The 18,670-nt window shown below is 53.9% G+C and overlaps 2 protein-coding genes across 3 annotated transcripts in view; one reads left to right on the forward strand and one right to left on the reverse strand.

The window, feature by feature from the left end:
- PRPF40B (pre-mRNA processing factor 40 homolog B) overlaps positions 1-15,646 on the forward strand; it is a 221,127-nt gene extending 205,481 nt beyond the window's left edge. Inside the window, exon 26 of the mRNA XM_053226207.1 lies at positions 15,590-15,646. Within this exon, the coding sequence (XP_053082182.1) occupies positions 15,590-15,631 (42 nt within the window). The 3' untranslated portion in view covers positions 15,632-15,646. The remainder of the gene's footprint in view (positions 1-15,589) is intronic.
- FAIM2 (Fas apoptotic inhibitory molecule 2) overlaps positions 1-18,670 on the reverse strand; it is a 30,942-nt gene that overhangs the window by 1,466 nt on the left and 10,806 nt on the right. For both annotated transcript variants that reach the window (XM_027036088.2, XM_027036089.2), the window contains 6 exons: positions 15,877-15,927; positions 15,500-15,539; positions 14,937-14,974; positions 14,370-14,457; positions 13,998-14,093; positions 12,270-12,323 (listed from right to left, as the gene is read on the reverse strand). In XM_027036088.2, the coding sequence (XP_026891889.1) occupies positions 12,270-12,323; positions 13,998-14,093; positions 14,370-14,457; positions 14,937-14,974; positions 15,500-15,539; positions 15,877-15,927 (367 nt within the window). The remainder of the gene's footprint in view (positions 1-12,269; positions 12,324-13,997; positions 14,094-14,369; positions 14,458-14,936; positions 14,975-15,499; positions 15,540-15,876; positions 15,928-18,670) is intronic.

Here is an 18,670-nt window from a genome sequence, read left to right on the forward strand (position 1 = left end):
CTCAGTCAGTTGAGCGTCAGACTCTTGATTTCAGCACAGGTCATAATCTCACGGCTTGTGGGATCAAGCCCCGCATCCGTCTCTGTGCTGTCAGTACAGAGATGCTCTCTCTCTCTCTCTCTCTCTGCTCCCCCCCCTTACTCTCTCTCTCTCAAACTAAATTCATAAACATTAAAAAAAAAAGAAACCTTGGTAAATTCCATTATTAGGGCTGCTGGAGCAGGAGGAAGGTAGCCCAGGAGAAGTGACATTTTGCCTGGGCCTCGAAGGATGAGTAGGAGTTTGCTACACAGAGAAGGCATGGGGAGGCGCGGGCCATGGTATGAAAAGTGAGGAATTCGGTGTGGCAGAAGCAGTGGGGCAAAGGGACAGAGAGAAAGGGACTAGAGCTCAAGGGCCAGAGGCTCTAATACGGAACAGCTCCAGCATGGGGGGACATCAAGGCATGACCCCCTCAAAGGTGGGGGGGGGGTGATTATGAGCACGGCCTTGGAAGTCTGCCCGACCTGGACTGCAGCCTCAACTCTGCTCCTCACTAGCTCTGGGACCCTGGGCAAGGCAGCCTCCCTGAGCCCGGGTCTGTTAAAGGGAGATGAGTGTGCTTGCCTCCTGAGGCCGTGAGAATAAGATAATGCACACCAAGTGGCTGGCACGGTGCCTGACACGTGGTACGAACTTAATGGACATGAGCTATTAATGTGGCTTTATAGTTGTTACATGGAGAAGGAGGGGTGCCCCCTTGAGAACACGTGTATGCTGCTGCTGAGAGCCAGGTGTCTCCAACAGCTCATCCAGGAGGCGGAAATGTTACTAGGGGACGCTACGCAGCCTTAACGGAAGGAACGCGGAGAGCCACAGCCAGGGCTGAGGGGGGGTTGTGCCAGGCACGTCAGGCTCCCTGAGCTCAGCAGCGTTGAGGGAACGGTGCATGAGACCGCAGGACTGGAGTCGGACGGCTCGGGTTTGAGTGCCGGTTCCACCCCTCAGTAACCATCACCCACTTGACCTCAGTGTCCTCCTCTACCAAGTGGGACAGTAATAATGACCACACTATGGCATGGTTTTGAGGGTAAGTAGATGTATGCGGCCTCAACGCTTATTGTTCTTTCGTATCCTGTCACTTCGTTCTACTCGGCTCCTTCTGAATAGGATTCGGATTCTCACATAAATTTGCCCTCTAAAGAGAGAACACGCAAGGAGAGGGACCGACTTGAATGCTACAGGCTGCTTAGCAGTCATGCTGCCAGCATAAGTTAATAAATTGCTGATCTGGCTTATCAATCAGTGGCTTGCTTGGTTGATTTCTCAGAGCCTGGTCACCCCTGGGTGAGCTAATGAAATTGACTCTCTCAACCTAGAAGGCTCGGACCCAACCAGGTCTGGGGGTGGCTCCTCCAAGGAGCACCCACCCAGGAGGCCTCCTACAGCAGCCAGCAGGCTTTGCTCTTGGAAGGAAGAGGAATGAAGTGATTTCCGCCCCTGCCCTTGGCCTATAGTCACAGATGCTTATCTATGTGGTGCTCTCTGGGATAGCCTGCCCCAGATTCCAATACCATTGCACCTGTCGCTGCAACCTCATGCCTGCGAGTCAGCTCATTTAGTCCCACCAATATTTATTGAGCACCTACTATGTTCCAAGGAGCTTGTCTTCAGAGAATTGACAGTCTAATGAAAGCAAATTATCAGAGATTACATTATGAGCATGCATTCATTACAGGGGCAAGTAGCCCGATAATCTTGGGTGTTGGTAAGCATCGTTAACTAACGTTTTGGTTGGGAGTGGATATCTTGGTTATAGTTAACATCTGGCAGCTAAGATCTCAGCTGGTTTGACCGCTGACATCTGAAAGGACACAGGTACTTCCTAGAGTTGGTGGCCAGCTGAACACAAGAGGAGGAGCACGTGGGAGGAGGAGCATGGGTTAGGGGCAAGAGGCAGGAGTGGGACTAGGAGGCTATTAATTTACATCTGAGTTGCCCTTTCACACACTAATCCTTTATCTCATTTCTGTCGCCCAATATGCCCTGGGAGGTGGGAATTACTATCACTATTTTACATACAAGGAAAGGAGTCTCAGAGCCAGTGAGTGGCTTGCTGATGGTCATTTTTCTTCCGTGCCGGGGGACATCAAGGCATGACCCCCTCAAAGGTGGAGAGATGGGGGTGATTATGAGCACGGGCTTGGAAGTCCGCCTGACCTGGATTGCAGCCTCAACTCCGCTCCTCACTAGCTCTGGGACGCTGGGCAAGGTAGTGACCATCTGTCTCCTACTCTGATAGGGAAGCAGGCAGAGTGGGCTTGCCGGGGGAGGGGGCATGCACAGAGGGCAGAGGAGCCAAAGGCAAACTTTCCTGGCTCACCCTGTTGGCTGGGCCCCCTGGCCACACACTTGGCCTGACCCTGCTGTGTCCAGGACCTGGGCTTATGTCTCTTGTCCTCTCCTCCCAGAGGTGAGGCTGGGGGAGCCACGCCATGGAGAGGCCAGCTCAGAGCCAGCAACAAACAGGCACCGGATGCAAAACGCTGGCCTTACAATGTGTTGAGTCAGCATAAAAAAAATAGCTCGTGGACCATGTCCATCCGACAGAAATGCCAGCGTGAGTGTGCAAAACAGCACGCCCAAGGCCATTTGCAGCAGCGCTGGTTCTAACAGTGAAATACTGGAAACCCTAAACTCTCAACTAGGGAATGGTTAAATAAACTACGGGCAGCAGCACCAAGGCAGAAACATCTCTGATATACGCTATTATTAGAAAAGAACAAGCTGCACAAAAATGTGCCTCATACGATCCCCTTTCTGTAATAACAACAACCCAAAAACTCACAAAACTATATGTCATACAAGTCTATATAGCAAATACCTATAAAATGCATGTAGAAAGGTCCAGAAGGAGACAACTGATCGCAGCACTTACCACTGGGCAAGGCAGCGAAGGACATGCAAATAGCATTTGCTTTATCTACATACTGTAAGATTTTAAAAACTGAAATATGTGAACAAATGTCTTCATATTTTATTTAATTAAAAAGTTTTATTTTTATTTCATTTTCTATTTTTAGGGAAAGAGAAAGCATGAGCAGGAGAAGAGGGGCAGAAGGAGAGAGAGAGTTTCAAGCAGGCTCCCTGCTCAGCATGGGAGCCCGACACAGGGCTCGATCCCACAATCCTGGGATCATGACCTGAGCTGAAATCAGGAGTCGGACGCTCAAACTACTGAGCCACCCAGGCGCCCCTAATAAGAAATTTTTAAAAGAGAGATTAAAGTAACATACAAAAAAGTTGCTGAACCTTCTGAGGAATCTGGGGCACAAAGAGTGTGAGGGACTTGCCCACCTCACACAGCCAAGAGGACAGCTCAGATCTTCTGACCTCAAATCCCGTTCTCCTTCCAGCAGTGACATTGCTCTGGGATCCGGGGTGTGTGTGTGTGTGTGTGTGTGTGTGTGTGTGTGTGTAGAAGGCTGGAAGAGGTGGAAAGAGAAGCACAGAGCTCAAGGCTAGCTGAGGCTTCCTGGGGGGCTACAGGGAGCACTGGGCCCATCTGGCCCTGCCACCACTTTCTGGGCTAAAGGGTGAGCCTGGGCTTCGAGGATTCTGTAGGAAGAGGCTGCCAGCCTCAAGCCCTGTGCCTTTAAAGGCTGGGATGCAGGACAGGGTGAGGGAGTAGGGGAGCGGAGGAGAGGCACTGAGTGGAGACCTGGGTCCATTTGTGGCCTGGTACCAACAGAAGTTATTTCTCTTGTCTTCACTGACCTGAGTGTCAAAAGTTTAAATGGTGCAGACAACGTCTGCACGAAGCTTACATCTTTGGGAGCACCTCTAGGCAGCCACTGAAGGAACAGGGTCTGGCAGGTGTGTGCGCCAGAAGGCCTGCCCCAGGATAAAAGGGGAGCAGCGTATGGAAGTATGTGGAAGAGCCCATGTGTGGTCCTCTGAGGTAGGGCATGAGTGTAATACGGTGCTTAAGAACATGGACTGGGGAGGGGCACGTGGGTGGCTCAGTCGGTTAAGCATCCAACTTCAGCTCAGGTCATGGTTCGTGGGTTCGAGCCCCGCATCGGGCTCTGTGCTGACAGTTCAGAGCCTGGAGCCTGCTTCAGATTCTGTGTGTCCCTCTCTTTCTGCCCCTCCCCTGCTCACGCTCTGTCTCTCTCTGTCTCAAAAATAAAGAAACATTAAAAAAAATTAAAAACAAAAAAAAAGAACATGGACTGGGGAGGTATGCCTGGGTGGCTTGGTTGGTTAAGCATCCGACTTCAGCTCAGGTCATGATCTCATAGTCTGGGGGTTCAAGCCCCTTGTCGGGCTCCGTTCTGACAACTCAGAGCCCGGAGCCTGCGTCGGATTCTGTGTCTCCCTCTTTCTCTGCCCCTCCCCCACTCCTTCTCCCTCTCTCTCTCTTAAAAATAAATAAACATTAAAAAAAAAAGAACATAGATAGTCACACAGACCTGGGTTCAAATCTTGCAACTGACTACCACTAACAGGCAATATCATCGATTACTAATGATGCACCAGTCACTTTGTTAAGTGCTTTGCATATGTTAATTCACTTTCAAGTTACAACAACCTACATGGTGGGTACTATCATTACCTGCATTTTAGAGATAAGGAAACGGAAGCACAGGGAGGTTATATGATTTTATCAGTTCACACAGCTAGAATACGGCAGAGCATGGATTTGAACCTAAGTACTCTGCTCCAAAATTTGGTGCTCTGAGTTACAAGGTTAACATTTACGATAAGGGTAAAAGTTACCATGGTAGTGGAGAAACTATCAAGTTCCAAGTGCCAGGCTGTTTTCTTTTTTCCTTTCAGGTATTATCTTATTTAATTACGACCACGACTTTGTGGAATAGTTCATATTAGGCCCATTTTATTTATTTATTTATTTATTTATTTAAAAAAAATTTTTTTTTCAACGTTTATTTATTTTTGGGACAGAGAGAGACAGAGCATGAACGGGGGAGGGGCAGAGAGAGAGGGAGACACAGAATCGGAAACAGGCTCCAGGCTCTGAGCCATCAGCCCAGAGCCTGACGCGGGGCTCGAACTCACAGACCGCGAGATCGTGACCTGGCTGAAGTCAGACGCTCAACCAACTGCGCCACCCAGGTGCCCCTATATTAGGCCCATTTTAAAGACGAAGCAGGTGAGGCACAGAGGAGTCAAGTAACCTGCCCAAGGTCACAGTGGTAAGAGGATGAGCTAGATCTTGAAAGTCATTTGGGTGGGGGTGCATGTGGCCACCTGGAGGACTCCCCTAGCCCTTCTCATAGCACCTCTTCCTGGTTCTGCTCTGCATCTGAGAGCAGTGACTCCTGCCCTCCCTGCCCCAGCATGCCAGTTAGACACTCCTCTGCCCAGCTCCTTACAGGGACTCTGAACCGTCCCTCCCTCAGTCCCCCACCCCTGGTGGTGGAGGGGGTGGAGCTGGGAGGAGGACTCCTTTCACTGTCTCCAGGTCAAGGTATTGGTTTGAAGGGCTTGGTTTGGGCAGGGCATGGGTTCCTGAGGAGGACTGCCTCAGGAAGTGAAACTGAGGTGGGTCCTGGGAGGGGGACACCTAGTGCACTTTCCCCCTGAAGGAGCAATTACCCGTCAATCCAAGCTCCCCGCTGCTGCCCTCAGAGGAGAGCGCTCAACTTCGGAGGGTTCAGATGAGGCCGCAGGTGAGGTGTCAGGGCTGTTTTAGTGGTGGAGGGTGGGTAGCAGAACAGAGAAGGTTCTCACTAGATCTTTCAGGCTCACGTAAAAAACTGAGGCGAAAGAGCCTCTGAGCTCTGAATGAAATAAAGGCAAGTCTAAAATAAAATGATACACCTGCCTTGGGTTTGGGTAGCCATTTTTGCTTTTCAAAGTGTTTCTCTAATTGTGAAGAAGGTAGGGCATATGTCACAGCCCTGAGTAAAAAAGCAGGGGCGGGGGCAAACAGGAGTCTCTTTCCAGAATCCTCCAGATGCTGTGGGGCTGGCCTAGGCCAGTCAGGGGAACATCAGGGACACAGATTCTCTGCTGGGGTTGGATGGAAGTAACTGCTGAAAGCCTGATCTCAAAGGTTGAGAAAGCCTCCCTGGGTTCTTCTGCTGTGCAGGAAGTCAAGCAGCAGGAACTCTCTGGCCTTTATTTTCCCACCTGTGAAATGGGACAGGGAGATAGAGTCGAAAGAATAGCTGGACTGAGAGTCAGGAAAATGGGGCTTTCATCCAGCTTGGCAGCTAACACTGTGTGTGTGTGTGTGTGTGTGTGTGTGTGTGTGTGTGTGGTTTATGAGGGTGCGTGTGGGGTGGGGAGCATGCTGTCTCAGGGCCTCAGCGCATATAGGTCCCTGCCAGCACTAAGAACTCACCTCAACCCTCCTTTCTTGCAGGGACTGAGGACAGAGGGCTGTATGTATCTTCCCCATGGGCAGGGCCAACACCTACAAAGCATCTTCCTACCTCAGCTTCACTCATCCAAACACCATCAGGCGCTGAAGCATCCAGTACTGACCAACATACCTGTTCTTCCTGCCACCCTGTCCCCAACTCTGGCGCTCTGCCTGCAGTGGTCTTTTAACTGGTCTCTCAGGCTCTGGCCTACCCACACAGCTTCTGGTTAATCTTCCTTAAAACACAGAGACCGTGAGGGGCGCCTGGGTGGCTCAGTCGGTTAAGCGTCTGACTTCGCCTCAGGCCATGATCTCACAGTTCGTGAGTTCGAGCCCCGCGTTGGACCCTGTGCTGACAGCTCGGAGCCTGCAGCCTGCTTCGGATTCTGTGTCTCCCTCTCTCTCTGCCCCTCCCCCGCTCATGCTCAGTCTCTCAAAAACAAATAAACATTAAAACACACACACACACACACACAGACTGTGATGTTTTCTCAGGTTTCCAATCCATCCAGGCCAGGCAGGGGACAGTTCTGTTCGTATTGGGCTTGTCGCCTAATTTCCAAAGTCCCATGCTTAGTTTCTTTCCTAAGTCTCCTGGCTTGGCTTCCCGGTTTAGGTGGCTGGGAGATCCTAGCTTCCCCAAAGAAGGACTAGCTCTGAGGTAGAGCCACACAAGTACGGAGGCTCAGCCACAGCAGGAAACCTGCTGGCCAAGCCCTTGGCCCAACCCGCTCTCTCTCCCTGCCCCAACCCTCCTGCTCTGTCCCAGCCCCTCCACTTTGCCCCATCATCTCACCCAGCCAAGCCCTCATACTCCCCCGCCTGACTTTCCATGAGCCACTATAAAAAAAAGCACCGAAGGAGAGGGCACTAGTGGGGTCAGGAGGATAAGCCCTGAGGTACCTGCGGGCTGACTCACCCACTTCTACTGGCATTTGGGTCTGGTGCCCAGTGAGGGGTATGAGATAGGGGTGAGGCAGAAAACCCAAAGCCTCTTGAGAATGCACCAAGGCTGGATGGGTGAGGCCTAGGAGGGGCCTCTTCCTCAAGGCTGGACCTCGGCCCTAAGAAGCCTGGGCTCCCCACCCCTGATCTCGGCCTAGTCCAGCTCAGTGGCCCTGCCCTCACAGATGGTAGAGACTGTCAGAGAGGGGCTAAGGTATCTAGGAGAGAAAAACCATTTGAATTCTAACAGCCCTTCCAAGGCCCAGGCTGGGAGCATTGGGTGGGTCCTTGCTGGAGGTCTGGGGTCTCCTCTGAGGCTTCTCCCCTTTCTCACCCACCCTCCTTGTAGCAGCTGGGCAGGGATGCTCTGAGTGCGTCGCTGGGAGGGCCCCTCGTGGTGCTGAGAATTCTCCACAGGCTAGGGTGGGAGATGCCGGGATGGGCAGATGAAGAGACTAGGCGTGCTGGGTGCTGGGGATGGGTTGGAGCTAGGGGACCACACAGCTTCCACAGGACAGAACTGATGCAGGAAGCAGGGTCAGATTGAGGTCAATGGCCTTCTGAGTTGGGGTTCATGGAAACACCCGGAGATTGTTCTTGTGGGGCTGGGCCTCTGATGGCCTCTGTCCACCTAAAACTCAGAGGAGGGAGGGCAGTGAATCCAGGGCCCTCCTCGGCTCTCCCCTACCCTAGGGGCCCCAGGGAACCTGTGCATGTCTTCCCTCCTTTGGTCCAGGTGAACAAGGTCAGGAGGTGGAGCTGGGGGATTCAGACCACTCCTGGCCATTGTTTACATAATCTGGAGGAGGAGCCCTAATGAGACATTAACAGCTAATTAGGCACTGTGGTTCCTCCTCCCCTGTGACTCACCGAGCAACTGAGGCTTTCTTTCCCTGCTCTGACCAGCATCTCGGCCAGTCCTGGCCCCTCGACACGCCTCTCAGGCACCTATTCGTTCCATAAACATCAAAGGGGTGCCAGGCACTGGGGATGCAGTAAAGTAACAAGCTAGACAAAAACCCCTGCCCTCAAGGAACTTACATTCTGCTGGAGGGAGACCATCAACAAACAAGTCAGAAAAAAAGGATGAACAGTGCTGTGGCGAGAAATAAAGCAGGGAGGAGGAGTAGGCAGTGTGTGCGTGCGTGTGTGCTCAGTCACACAGGATTGTAAATCAAGCGAACACTTGAAGGAGGGGACACAGGGAGCTGTGAGTGGATCTGAGAAGACAGATGGAGGCATCTGCAGGTGGAGAGGCCCCGGGCTAGGAGTGAGCCTGCCGTGCTCAGGGGCAGCAAGGAGGTGCACATGGCTGCACCAGAGCGGGCGGTGGGGGCATGGGAGGAGGTGAGGTCAGGGAGGACCTGCAGGCCCAGGAAGTCATCCCTGGAGGCCCAGCAGAGGAACCATGTGACCTCATTCATACTTAACAGGATCAACCCGAGCTGCTGCACTGAGCACACACTGTGGGGGCCACGCCAGTGGGAGGCCACGGCGGCAATTCAAGAGGGGGACCAGGGAGTAGCCATGAAGGTGGAGACAAGTGGTCAAATTCTGCCTAGAAGGTGGGGCCAATAGAATTTGCTATAGGGCCAGAAGTGGGGTGTGAGGAGAGCGGAGGAGTGGAGGATGTCAGCAGGGCGTTTGACTTGAATGACTGGAAGGACAGAGTTGCCATTTACAGAGATGGAGAAAAGGCTGTGGGAGAAGCAGGGGTTCAGCGAGAGCAGGTGCTCAGTTTCAGACATATTAGGTTTGGGGTGCCTATTAGGTTTCCAAATGCAGATACTGAGTGGACAATAGGAAATTCGAATCTGGAATTCTGGGCTGGAGATCAACCGTAGGGCCATCAGCATAAACGATGGTATTCAAAGCCTTGAGAGGATCCTGACTTGAAAGATCCTGTAGAGAGTGAGCGTAGAAAGAGAGGAGTTGATGGCCCTATGGCCCTCGGTGTGAGCAGGGGGACAGGAGAAAGACAGGACAGCTGGTGGCCAAGATGCCCAGGGAAGAAGATGCTTCTGGGTGGAGGAATGAGCAACTGTATCAAACAGGCTGAGGGTCTGGCAAGATGAGGACTGAGAAATGACCACTGCTGACCCTGCTGAGAGCATTAACAGGGTTGAGAGAATTCGAGAAGGATTGGGAGGAGAGAAAGGAGGAGACAAATTGGAAATACAGGTATCCCTTGCTTTCTGAAAGTTTGAGTTACATTGTTTCATTTTTACCAAAGACCTGTAGTACCTGATTTCGCTAGCCAAAAGAAATCCAAAGAGGATTTTCACTTTTACAAAAAAAATGGCGGGGGGGGGGGTGGATAGCATTCAGTATTTGCTTTGCAGGGAGCTGATATATAGAGGCGGCACACCCAATGATAGAGGCAGCATGCACCCCAGACAACGAGTGGCACCACCGAGCTCCTTCCCTGGGAACTACACCCAGCATCTGGGCATCAAGCCGCCACAGTTTCGAGCAGTGTCTGTGAGCATCTGTGTTTTATCTCTATTTATTTTGTGCATCATATCAGCAAGATATGTCCTAAGGTAGCAGAAAAACCTAAGAGAGGTTATTTTGGAGGGGGGCTGGGATACTGAAAAATTTTTCCATAGACATTAGTTGGTTCTTCGCTTATACCATTTCAGCTTACAAAGGTTTCATAAGAATGCATTACTTTTGGGGGAAGCTTATCATCAGTGTAGATTCCCTTATAAGGATTTTTGCTCTAAATGGGGGTGCTGCAAAGGGATGTGGGTCAAGAGTGGTGTGTGTGTGTGTGTGTGTGTGTGTGTGTGTGTGTGTGTTTCCAGTTAGAAGAAATTATAGCCTGTTTCCATGCTAATGGGAATAGTCCAGTAGAAAGGCCAATACTGATGGGGGCGGGGCGGGGGTGGAACAGGGGGTTTGCTGGAAAGAACTTCCAGCCTCTTCCCAAATCCAAGCTAATAGGAGTTGTCTTCTTTGAGGGGGACCACAGGGGTGCTGGAAGTGGCACCAGGCTGGGCACAGGACACCTGGGTCCTATCCCACATCTGCCAACTCTTAACACCCAGGGCTTCGGATGGGGAAAGCAGGTCTTACAACATCAGTGCTGCCGTCTTCCCTGGGTTGTGGTGGAGATCCAATGAGGTAATAGGTGTGAAAGTGTTTTCTAAAATGTAAAGGGTGGAACAGATGGCTGGGATTATTTTTACTATTCTAACAACACAAGGGATTATTAAACAAATTTAAGGGATTACTATTCATCCAGCCTTCCTTGTATGTACAGCCTTCCTGTTTAGCTGACATACTGGCTGTGATCTGATCCACAGGAAGCCAAGTAAACTCCCCTACTCTCCACTGATGCTCACCGTGCTCCCCCTCTGCCCTGCACACTGACCCCTCTTCTTCCATTTGTCCCTGGCAAACACTGTCCTCTGAAGCCTCCCGGGTTCACTTCCCCCCATGTGACCCTGCATTTTTCTTTCCTCTTGGTCTTATTCCCCACCCCTTCCTTTTCATTGAAAGAACTTTTTAATGTTTATTTATTTTGAGAGAGAGAGAGAGAGAGCGAGCAGGGGGAGGGGCAGAGGGAGAGAGAGAGAATACCAAGCAGACTCTGCACTGTCAGCATGGAGCCCGACGCGGGGCTCAAACCCACAAACCGCGAGATCATGGCCTAAACCAAAACCAAGAGTCCATGGCGCAACTGACTGAACCACCCAGGTGCCCCTCATTGGAACTTATTTTAAGTAGGTCCTGCCTGGAGGAAAGAGAGTGTTGGTGCAGGAGCCAAGAGAAGTTAGTGCTGCATGGTGACCTTTCTGGTTTGCCCGAGATGTAGGGGTTCCCTCAAGCAGTGGGACTTTCAGTGCTCAAACTGGCAAAGTTCTGGGTAAACTGGGAGAAACTGGTCAGCCTAGCCTTGACCAAGGCCACACTTAGTTGATATGCCATCATCTTGCCAGGAAACGGGACAAACCATTTAACTTCTTTGTGGTCCAGTTTTCTCATCTATGAGAGGAAGGGCTTGGAGTTTCACTAGATCCCTTTTTAGTGCCTTCAGCACTAAAACATTCCAACGAGGGACAGGAGGGTCTGGTCACTCCTCCTGCTGGTGTTGGTGTTTACCTTGTGTGCCCCCTGAAAAGAGGTCACCGAGATGAGCTTGCCACCTGGGCGGGTCCCGGAGCACCATCACATTCAGGTGCCCACCTGAGCAAAGGGCCTGTATTGGGCTCTTCCAGGCAGATGTCTGTCCCTGGCTACCTCCTGTCTCCTGGGCATCTCCCTGGGGCCGTCCCGAGCTCCTCCCCACATAGCCCCATACCCAGAATGGGGCTCTGCAGCCAGACCATCCAGGTTGTCACTCTGGTCCCCTGCTTCCTAGGATGCTGTGTGAACTCAGGCAAGTCGTTTAGGCTCTGAGCTTCGGGTTCCTCATCTTAACCTGATCACAGCAGAAACTATTTCACAGAGTCATGGTGAGGGTTAAATGCACATGGAGAGCTTGTTGGTGGGGGGAGGTGTTCAATAAATACCGTCATCATCATCACCATCAACACTCTCAGTTTGGTGACAACAACCACGACCACTGGGGATCTCCCTTGCTCCAAGAAGCCTTCCCAGATTTTCCCTAGGAGAGCAATGACTAGCTTAGTCCCCGTGGCCAGGGCACCCTCATTCTCTCACCCCTGCAAGCAGCACTGGCCCTCCCCAGGACCTAGGGGTGTCTCTTCCCAGCTCTGTCTAACGCTCCAATCCTGTTACCACCTTCTTCCTCCCCTGCCCAGATAAGCTGGTGTATCTCAGAAACCAGAGAGCATTCCCTGAAAGCAGCGCTGAGCCTTGACCTGCCCACAGGAGCTTTACAAGGTGTCAGGGAGGAGGTCCATGAGGAAGACGGGGGTAGTGGAGGGGCTTGGGGAGGTGATCAGAGGCTGAGAAGGCGGGGCCCCCAGGGAGCCACACTCACCAACGTAAACACGCCTGCTCCCAGAGCGGCATACACAGCGTGGAGCCAGGGCACCTGTGGAGCAGACACAAAATGGGTATAGGGTGACAGGCGGCAAAGGAGGGCTCAGTCCAGAGACCGGGGGATATAGCACAGACCTCCCTGGTGGGTTCCCTCTCTCACAGCAACCCCCAACCCTCCCCAGCAGTCCTGAAGACGCCCCAGGACAGAGAGGGGTCCTTGATTCTCTGTGTGCTCAGGGTGCGTCTGGGGAGCCCCAGGATAACAGTGATCAGGGAGGGACTGGCAGGGGATCCCAGCTGACATGTACTTGGTGTTCCCTCCATACACAGCCCTGGACTCAGGCTGGTTGAGGGAGACTCAACCTGTTGAACCCCTGCCGTCCTCCCTGCCTGAGTCTGGCCTCAGGCCGCTACCTCCCCCGCAGACACACTCATCCCTGTCCTGCGTGGGGTCTGTCTGTTCCTCTGTAGGGGAATTCCCTAGCTTTGCCTGGAGGTGTAAGGGGCTCAGAGGTCTGTGTGTGTGTGGTGGGGGGATGGGGGGATCCTATGGAATCCCTGCCAGCCGTTCATGATGCGATTGCTTGCAGCGCCCCTTCCCAACCTTGGCCACCCCTAGGTCTCAGGGGCACCCAGCTGGGTGTGGAAACCCTGAAGGTTTCAGCCATGCCTCCCTCCACGGGGCCTTCCCCAGAAGATTCTTGGAAACAAAGGCATCCCAGTAGCCTGACCTGGATCAATAAACGGTTCTTTGAAGTTTGGAAGCCACTTCCTATAACTGCCTCTCCCCCATCCTAGATACACAGAGGGCCCCCAGACCAGCTCCGGCCCCTCCCTTCGTCAACAGGATCCTGGGAATTGCCAAGGAAATGCCAGAACCAATCCTGATGTCCTGGACTTGGAGCCAATACCCTGCGGACTGGGGCTGGGCAGGATGGGGTGGGGGGAAGGGGGAGTGGGGAATGCCGCTTCTAGCCTGGCAGAAAAGGGGCAGTGGGGGGACCATGCACCAGAGGTGGTTAAGAGGAGTCTTGGGTGGGGGTACAAGCACTGAGCCCTTAGCAGGAGTCTAATAGCTTCATCCTCTGGGTTCCCAGGATTAAACCTCAAGCCCCTCCTGTGATGCCCTCGGTCTGCCCCTTCTCCACCCTGACTGCCTCAGTCACCCCTGAGCCCTGTGCTGTCCGAGCTGCATTTCCCAGGGCAGGCTGGACAGCTGAGATTTGGCTGGCCCCATGGACACCGTAATGGGGTGGGGGTATGCTCAGACCCCCACTGCCCCACCTCCTGCCTGCCTGGCCAGCCAGATTCTGGCCCTCTGGACTTGGCTGATCCCTCAGGGGCCCCAGGAGGTCCTTCTTCAGGGCCCTTCTGGGCTTGGTGGCGCTATGGAGCTCCTGCGCTCCGGTCCCTGCCCAGGGTTTAAATGTGCTGTGGCTTCTCCCTCGGCCTCACCTTCCCCTTAGAGGGGAGGATGAGAAAGGTGAAGCCGGATGTGGCTCATGGTGTGAGCAGATGCCCACGCCTGCCAAGAAAAGCCTCCTTGTTTGTTTGCTTACACTGCCAACCAGCTCAGGGCAGGTGCCAGGAGGGCTGGACAGGATGACAGGCTGTGGGCCTTTGGCTCTGGGCCTTCCCTGGAAGGTGGGGAGGAAACGGCACCCTTGGGAGAGGTGGGGCTCTCCCTCCCTCCCCAGGGGCCCCACTGGGAGACCCGGGGACTCACGTATTGGAAGGGCAGGAGGATAGCCAGGATGAGTCCACTGAAGAAAAGAGTCATGAGCAGCACGAAGATCACACCCTGGCAGGAGGTGAAGTCAAACTGCAGGGATGGGGCAGGTGTGAGCCATTGGGCCAGCACAGAGTGGCTTGGCACTCCTGGGGACCCCTGCTGGGCGGTGTGCTGGCCAGAAGGCTGAGCCCTAAACAGCAGGCTGCTGTCTTATGCTCCCTACCTAGAACCTGGCGACCCCCTCCTCCCCTCCTTCAAGTGGCCTCCCAGACTCTACACACCCCTTTCCCCCTCCCTAGCTAGGGACCCAAGCTTGGAGCCCCCCATCCCATAGGCCTTGTCCCGCCCATAAGCCCCAGAGCTGACCTTAGTCTGGAAGCTAAAGACGGTGACTGAGAGGCAGACGAGAGCCGTGATGCCCAGACACAGCAGCACAGATGTCGTGTTGTAGTAGCTGCGGGACACAGGGCCGGGGGGCTCAGCTTCAGGCAGGGGTCCTGGTTTCCCCCGGCCCCCTTCCCAGGCCCACCGCCTTCTGCGGGGACCTGATCCCTCAGCCTCTGGCCCCCAGCCTCTCTCCTGGGTTCTGCCCTCCCCAGCATGCTTAGATTCAAACTCCTCTTTGCAGAGGATGGAGAGGGGTTTGTGCTGGTACCAGGGAGGCTTACAGGGAGTGGTGTGACCACCCAGGCTGGGGTCTCTCAAGCTGCAGTTTGAGAGAGGTCATCTTGCTCTCCTCCATTCCCCACCTCCACCCCCCAACATGGCCAGGTCCTGCCGTCACTGTTCAACGGAGTGTGCGAGAAGAGGGCTCCAGGCCAGTGTTTCCTGCCTGCCTGGACCTCCACCCTCCCTGAACGCTCTCTGAAGGGGTATGTTCAGGGGCAGCTCCCCTCAGAGAGTGGCCCATTCCCTTCCACCTGTCCCCTTTACCTGGACAGCATCCCAGTGAGGTAGGCCATGGACAGGGTCTGGAAGGAGAAGCAGGATGAGGGAATGCTCCAGAATCCAGCCTTTGGGGGCCCAGTCTGGGCCTCCACTCCTTGGGCACACCCCTCAACTCTGCATCGGCCTCGCCCCCACACATTCACTTCTACAACTCAGGCCTGGTGAGGAGCGTCCTGACAGGCCTGCACTAGCTGTGTTCCCTTCTTCCTTTTGCAGCCCTGCTCTTCCCTCCTCTCTATGACCTACTCTTCTTTATCCATTGCTCTAGGATGCCACATTCAAACCTCTTAAAAACAACATAACAAAGAAAAGAGACAATGGCTGGAGGAGTCAAGGGTGGGGGAGACTAAGCCTATTTGGAAAGAGAGGGTGGGATGTCTTTGTTGTAGAAGGGGGGTGAAAATACCCCGGCCTCCACCAGTCACCTCCCATTGGACATCTGCAGCCCAGACTTCCTGGCCCTGGAAGCATCCCCCCCCCCAACCCCCGCTTCCTCCTCCCACTATGTGCACTCAGCATCTGTCCCCAGCCACCCCCAGGTCACTTACGAAGATGGTCAGGAGAATCAGGTTCCAGGGGAAATGCCTCCTGTAAGGCAAACCACCGAGTTCAGAGGAGATTGGGGGGTACCGGCAGCCACGGGCTGGGTCACTGCAGCTGGGAGGGGGGCCTCTGCCTAACCCCATCCCCACTCCTTGGAGCCTCCTCCTTCAGCCACACCCCCAGGTGCCCCCATCTGTCGGTCCACACCACCCTGTTGCCACCTGAGAGGCGCCAAGGGAAGGAGGGAGGGGCAGGCTTGATGGAGCCCAGAGGGTAGAGCCCCCTCAGAAGTTCACAGCACACTGGCAGCAGGCAGGACTGGGGCCAGGGCCTTCGGACCCTTTTCATGTTCCCACAAGTTTTTCCTCAAGCCATCACATACCTAGGTCCAGAACAGCAGGCCAGGGTCAGATAGGTGGCGAAGAATACAGCACTGTGAGAAACAGATGGGCAGTCAGCCCGTGCCCCCTGAGGCCCCTCCACCCAGTCCCCTGCTCATTCCACTCTCTACCCCCCCCCCCCCCTCCGCCGTCCACAGGCACCAGGTAGTATGATTGGGTCGGGAGAACGGTGTTTAAGACCTTGGTCGTCCTAGAACCTGGCAACGGGCAGGATGGTGGTACAATTCCAAAAGCCAGGAATGGGAATTGGGTGAGCCTGCTTCTGGAAACATGGAGTCTTGGGTGTCACGGACAGCTGACCACCCAATCCAAAGTGGCCTTCCCAGACACTCCCAATACTTCATACAGAAAGCTCGTATACGGTGTTTTCTAGGTGCCAGGCAGAGTGCCAGGTGCTTTATGAAGACTAATATAATCCTCACACCTTCTTGCTCCAGAGTCCTAATTTATCACCACTGCCCCACGCTGCCTCCTTCAGTCCCCTCCCACCTTTCTCATTACATGTAATAACCTTGTTACTTTATTGGTGGTCTACCCTACTAGGCTGCAAGTGAATCAGGTGAAGGGCCCTCATCTGTCCTGCCAGCGCCTGGCACAGGCAGGAGGTACCTGTGGTATGAATTTCGGGATCAGATGGCCATGTCCAGTGGAAGACTGGAAGGGAACTCAGGCACAACCCCAGAGACAGGGATTGAAGATTGAGGATTTTCTAGAGAGCAGGGGAAGTGATGGCCAGTCTGGGAGGTAGAAGATGAAGGGCTGAGGACCCAAGGGGCACGCTCACACCTACCTACATGGATGCCACCACCAATGCATGGTCTCCAGCCCCCGGTGGACCCTGAACATGGCACCTGCCATCCTCGCCCATCTCCCTTCTCACTTTGTCACCTATCCCCCAGAGCAGCAATTCCAACCATCCTCCCTCATTTGCAAACCTCCCGGGCTGCCTCGCTCCTGCAAGGTCTGGCCTGGTGTGTTCCAGAAAGATTTGAGATGGCGTGGAGCTCCCTTGGCCCCCTGCCTGCCACTGGCAAACATAGTATCCCTTTCTTCTGTCCTTCTATCCCAGGCCAATCGCCCCAGCCTGGACTCTGGGCCCCACACCCTCAACCCCCCCTCCATGTCTATCTCTATAGCATCACCTTTAGCATTTACCTGCACCTCTCCTCCTACACGAACCTCCTTAACCGCTCTCCATCTTCAACCCAATGTCTTCCCCAGTTCCAGCTACTTCCACTTTATCCACCCTCACAGACAAGCTGCTTGAAAAAGTCGTCCTCACTCACTGTCTCCTTCTTCATCTCCTCATTGCTCCCCAACCCCACAAACTCAGCCCCAGCCCCACTTAATGACAGCTGGCTTTGCCACATCCCCGTGGCCTTGTTGAGTCCAAGCAATACTTGTCAGTCCCTGTCTTGCCTAACTTTTCAACATCGGATCCCTCCCATTATTCCCCCGGTTCCAAGATGACACTCTCGGGTCCCCTCCTACCTCCTTGGCCACTCCTTCCCAATCTCCTTCAGAGTATCTAAATTTGCCCAGTCCCTTTGACACAGAGTCCCATCAGGCTGTCTCCCTTCAGGCTCTCGCTGGGGGCTCGCTCATCCACGGGACTCCCTCTAGTAGGCAAATGCTCATGGCTCCCACACCCTCGTTTCTGATCTACGTGTTCCTTCTCAACCCCAGACCTGAATATGCAACTGCCTACTGAGCAGACATGGCCATTCAGAAACGCTCCAAACCCAACAGGTTAGGAGTGAACTTGCCCTCCTCCCTGCCCCTGCTCCCGTGTCTCCTATTGCAGAGGACATCATGCACGTCCAAGTCGCCCAAACAGAGAGCTCAGCATCCTTGACTCTCACCCAGCCTCGCCCGATTAATCACCTGGACCTGCCAATCCTCCTACCCGGGCAGCTCTCAGCTCTGTCACCTTCTCTCCATGCCCAATACCACCCTTTTAGGTGGGGCCACCTCTGGTCCTGCTGCCACCCCTGCCTTCCACCCTCCAAGCTACAGGCAGATCCAACCATGAGACTCCCTTGTTTAAAATTACCAAAGACCTGGCAAGGCCCTGCTTCATGTGCCTCCCTGAACCTACCTCCCTGGCCCACCCTTCCCTGCACTCCGCTCCTCCTCCTCTCTGCACCCTCACAACGTGCCTGCCACACTCTGCTCCTGCTGGAAAGGACTGACTGGCAGGGAAGCCTGACGCCTGGGTTAGAGGGGCTCCCTCCACGCACCACGAACATTCCTCAACCAAGGCCTCCAGGCCTGTTCATCTGAACCCCCACCCGGATATGGCATCTGGAGCGACCTACTCATTTTGCATTCCTACCACTAAGCGGGAGCCTGGCAATGGCTAGGTGGCCTTTAAATACTTCTGGATGAAATGCAAAAGAATAAGGGATGGAGGGGTGGAGATAAGCCTACTGGATTTGGCAAATAGGACGCCTCCATTTTCACCTTCTCCTATTCTTCAGTGGCTCTCGAGTGATGTGGAACAGTTGTCACAGTGATTGAGGGGTTCTTAGTATCGGGGGCCAGTGAAGGACAGTGGAAACATCCTGCCCCAGTTGAGAAACACTCCAGCATGTGCTCTCTTCTGATCTCACTTGAGTCACTGGTCAGTCACTTGGGCAATAATAATAACGATAATAGCCTTGTCTATGTGTGTCCTGGGTGTGGGTCCTGTCTCCCCGCCAGACTGGGAGCTGCCAAAGGGCAAGGGCCCCGTCTCCTTTCCTCTCTGGTCCACAGTTCCTCAACCCTCAAGAC

The sequence above is a fragment of the Acinonyx jubatus genome, chromosome B4 (assembly GCF_027475565.1).
Source record: "Acinonyx jubatus isolate Ajub_Pintada_27869175 chromosome B4, VMU_Ajub_asm_v1.0, whole genome shotgun sequence".
In the NCBI taxonomy this organism is placed as follows: domain Eukaryota; kingdom Metazoa; phylum Chordata; class Mammalia; order Carnivora; family Felidae; genus Acinonyx; species Acinonyx jubatus.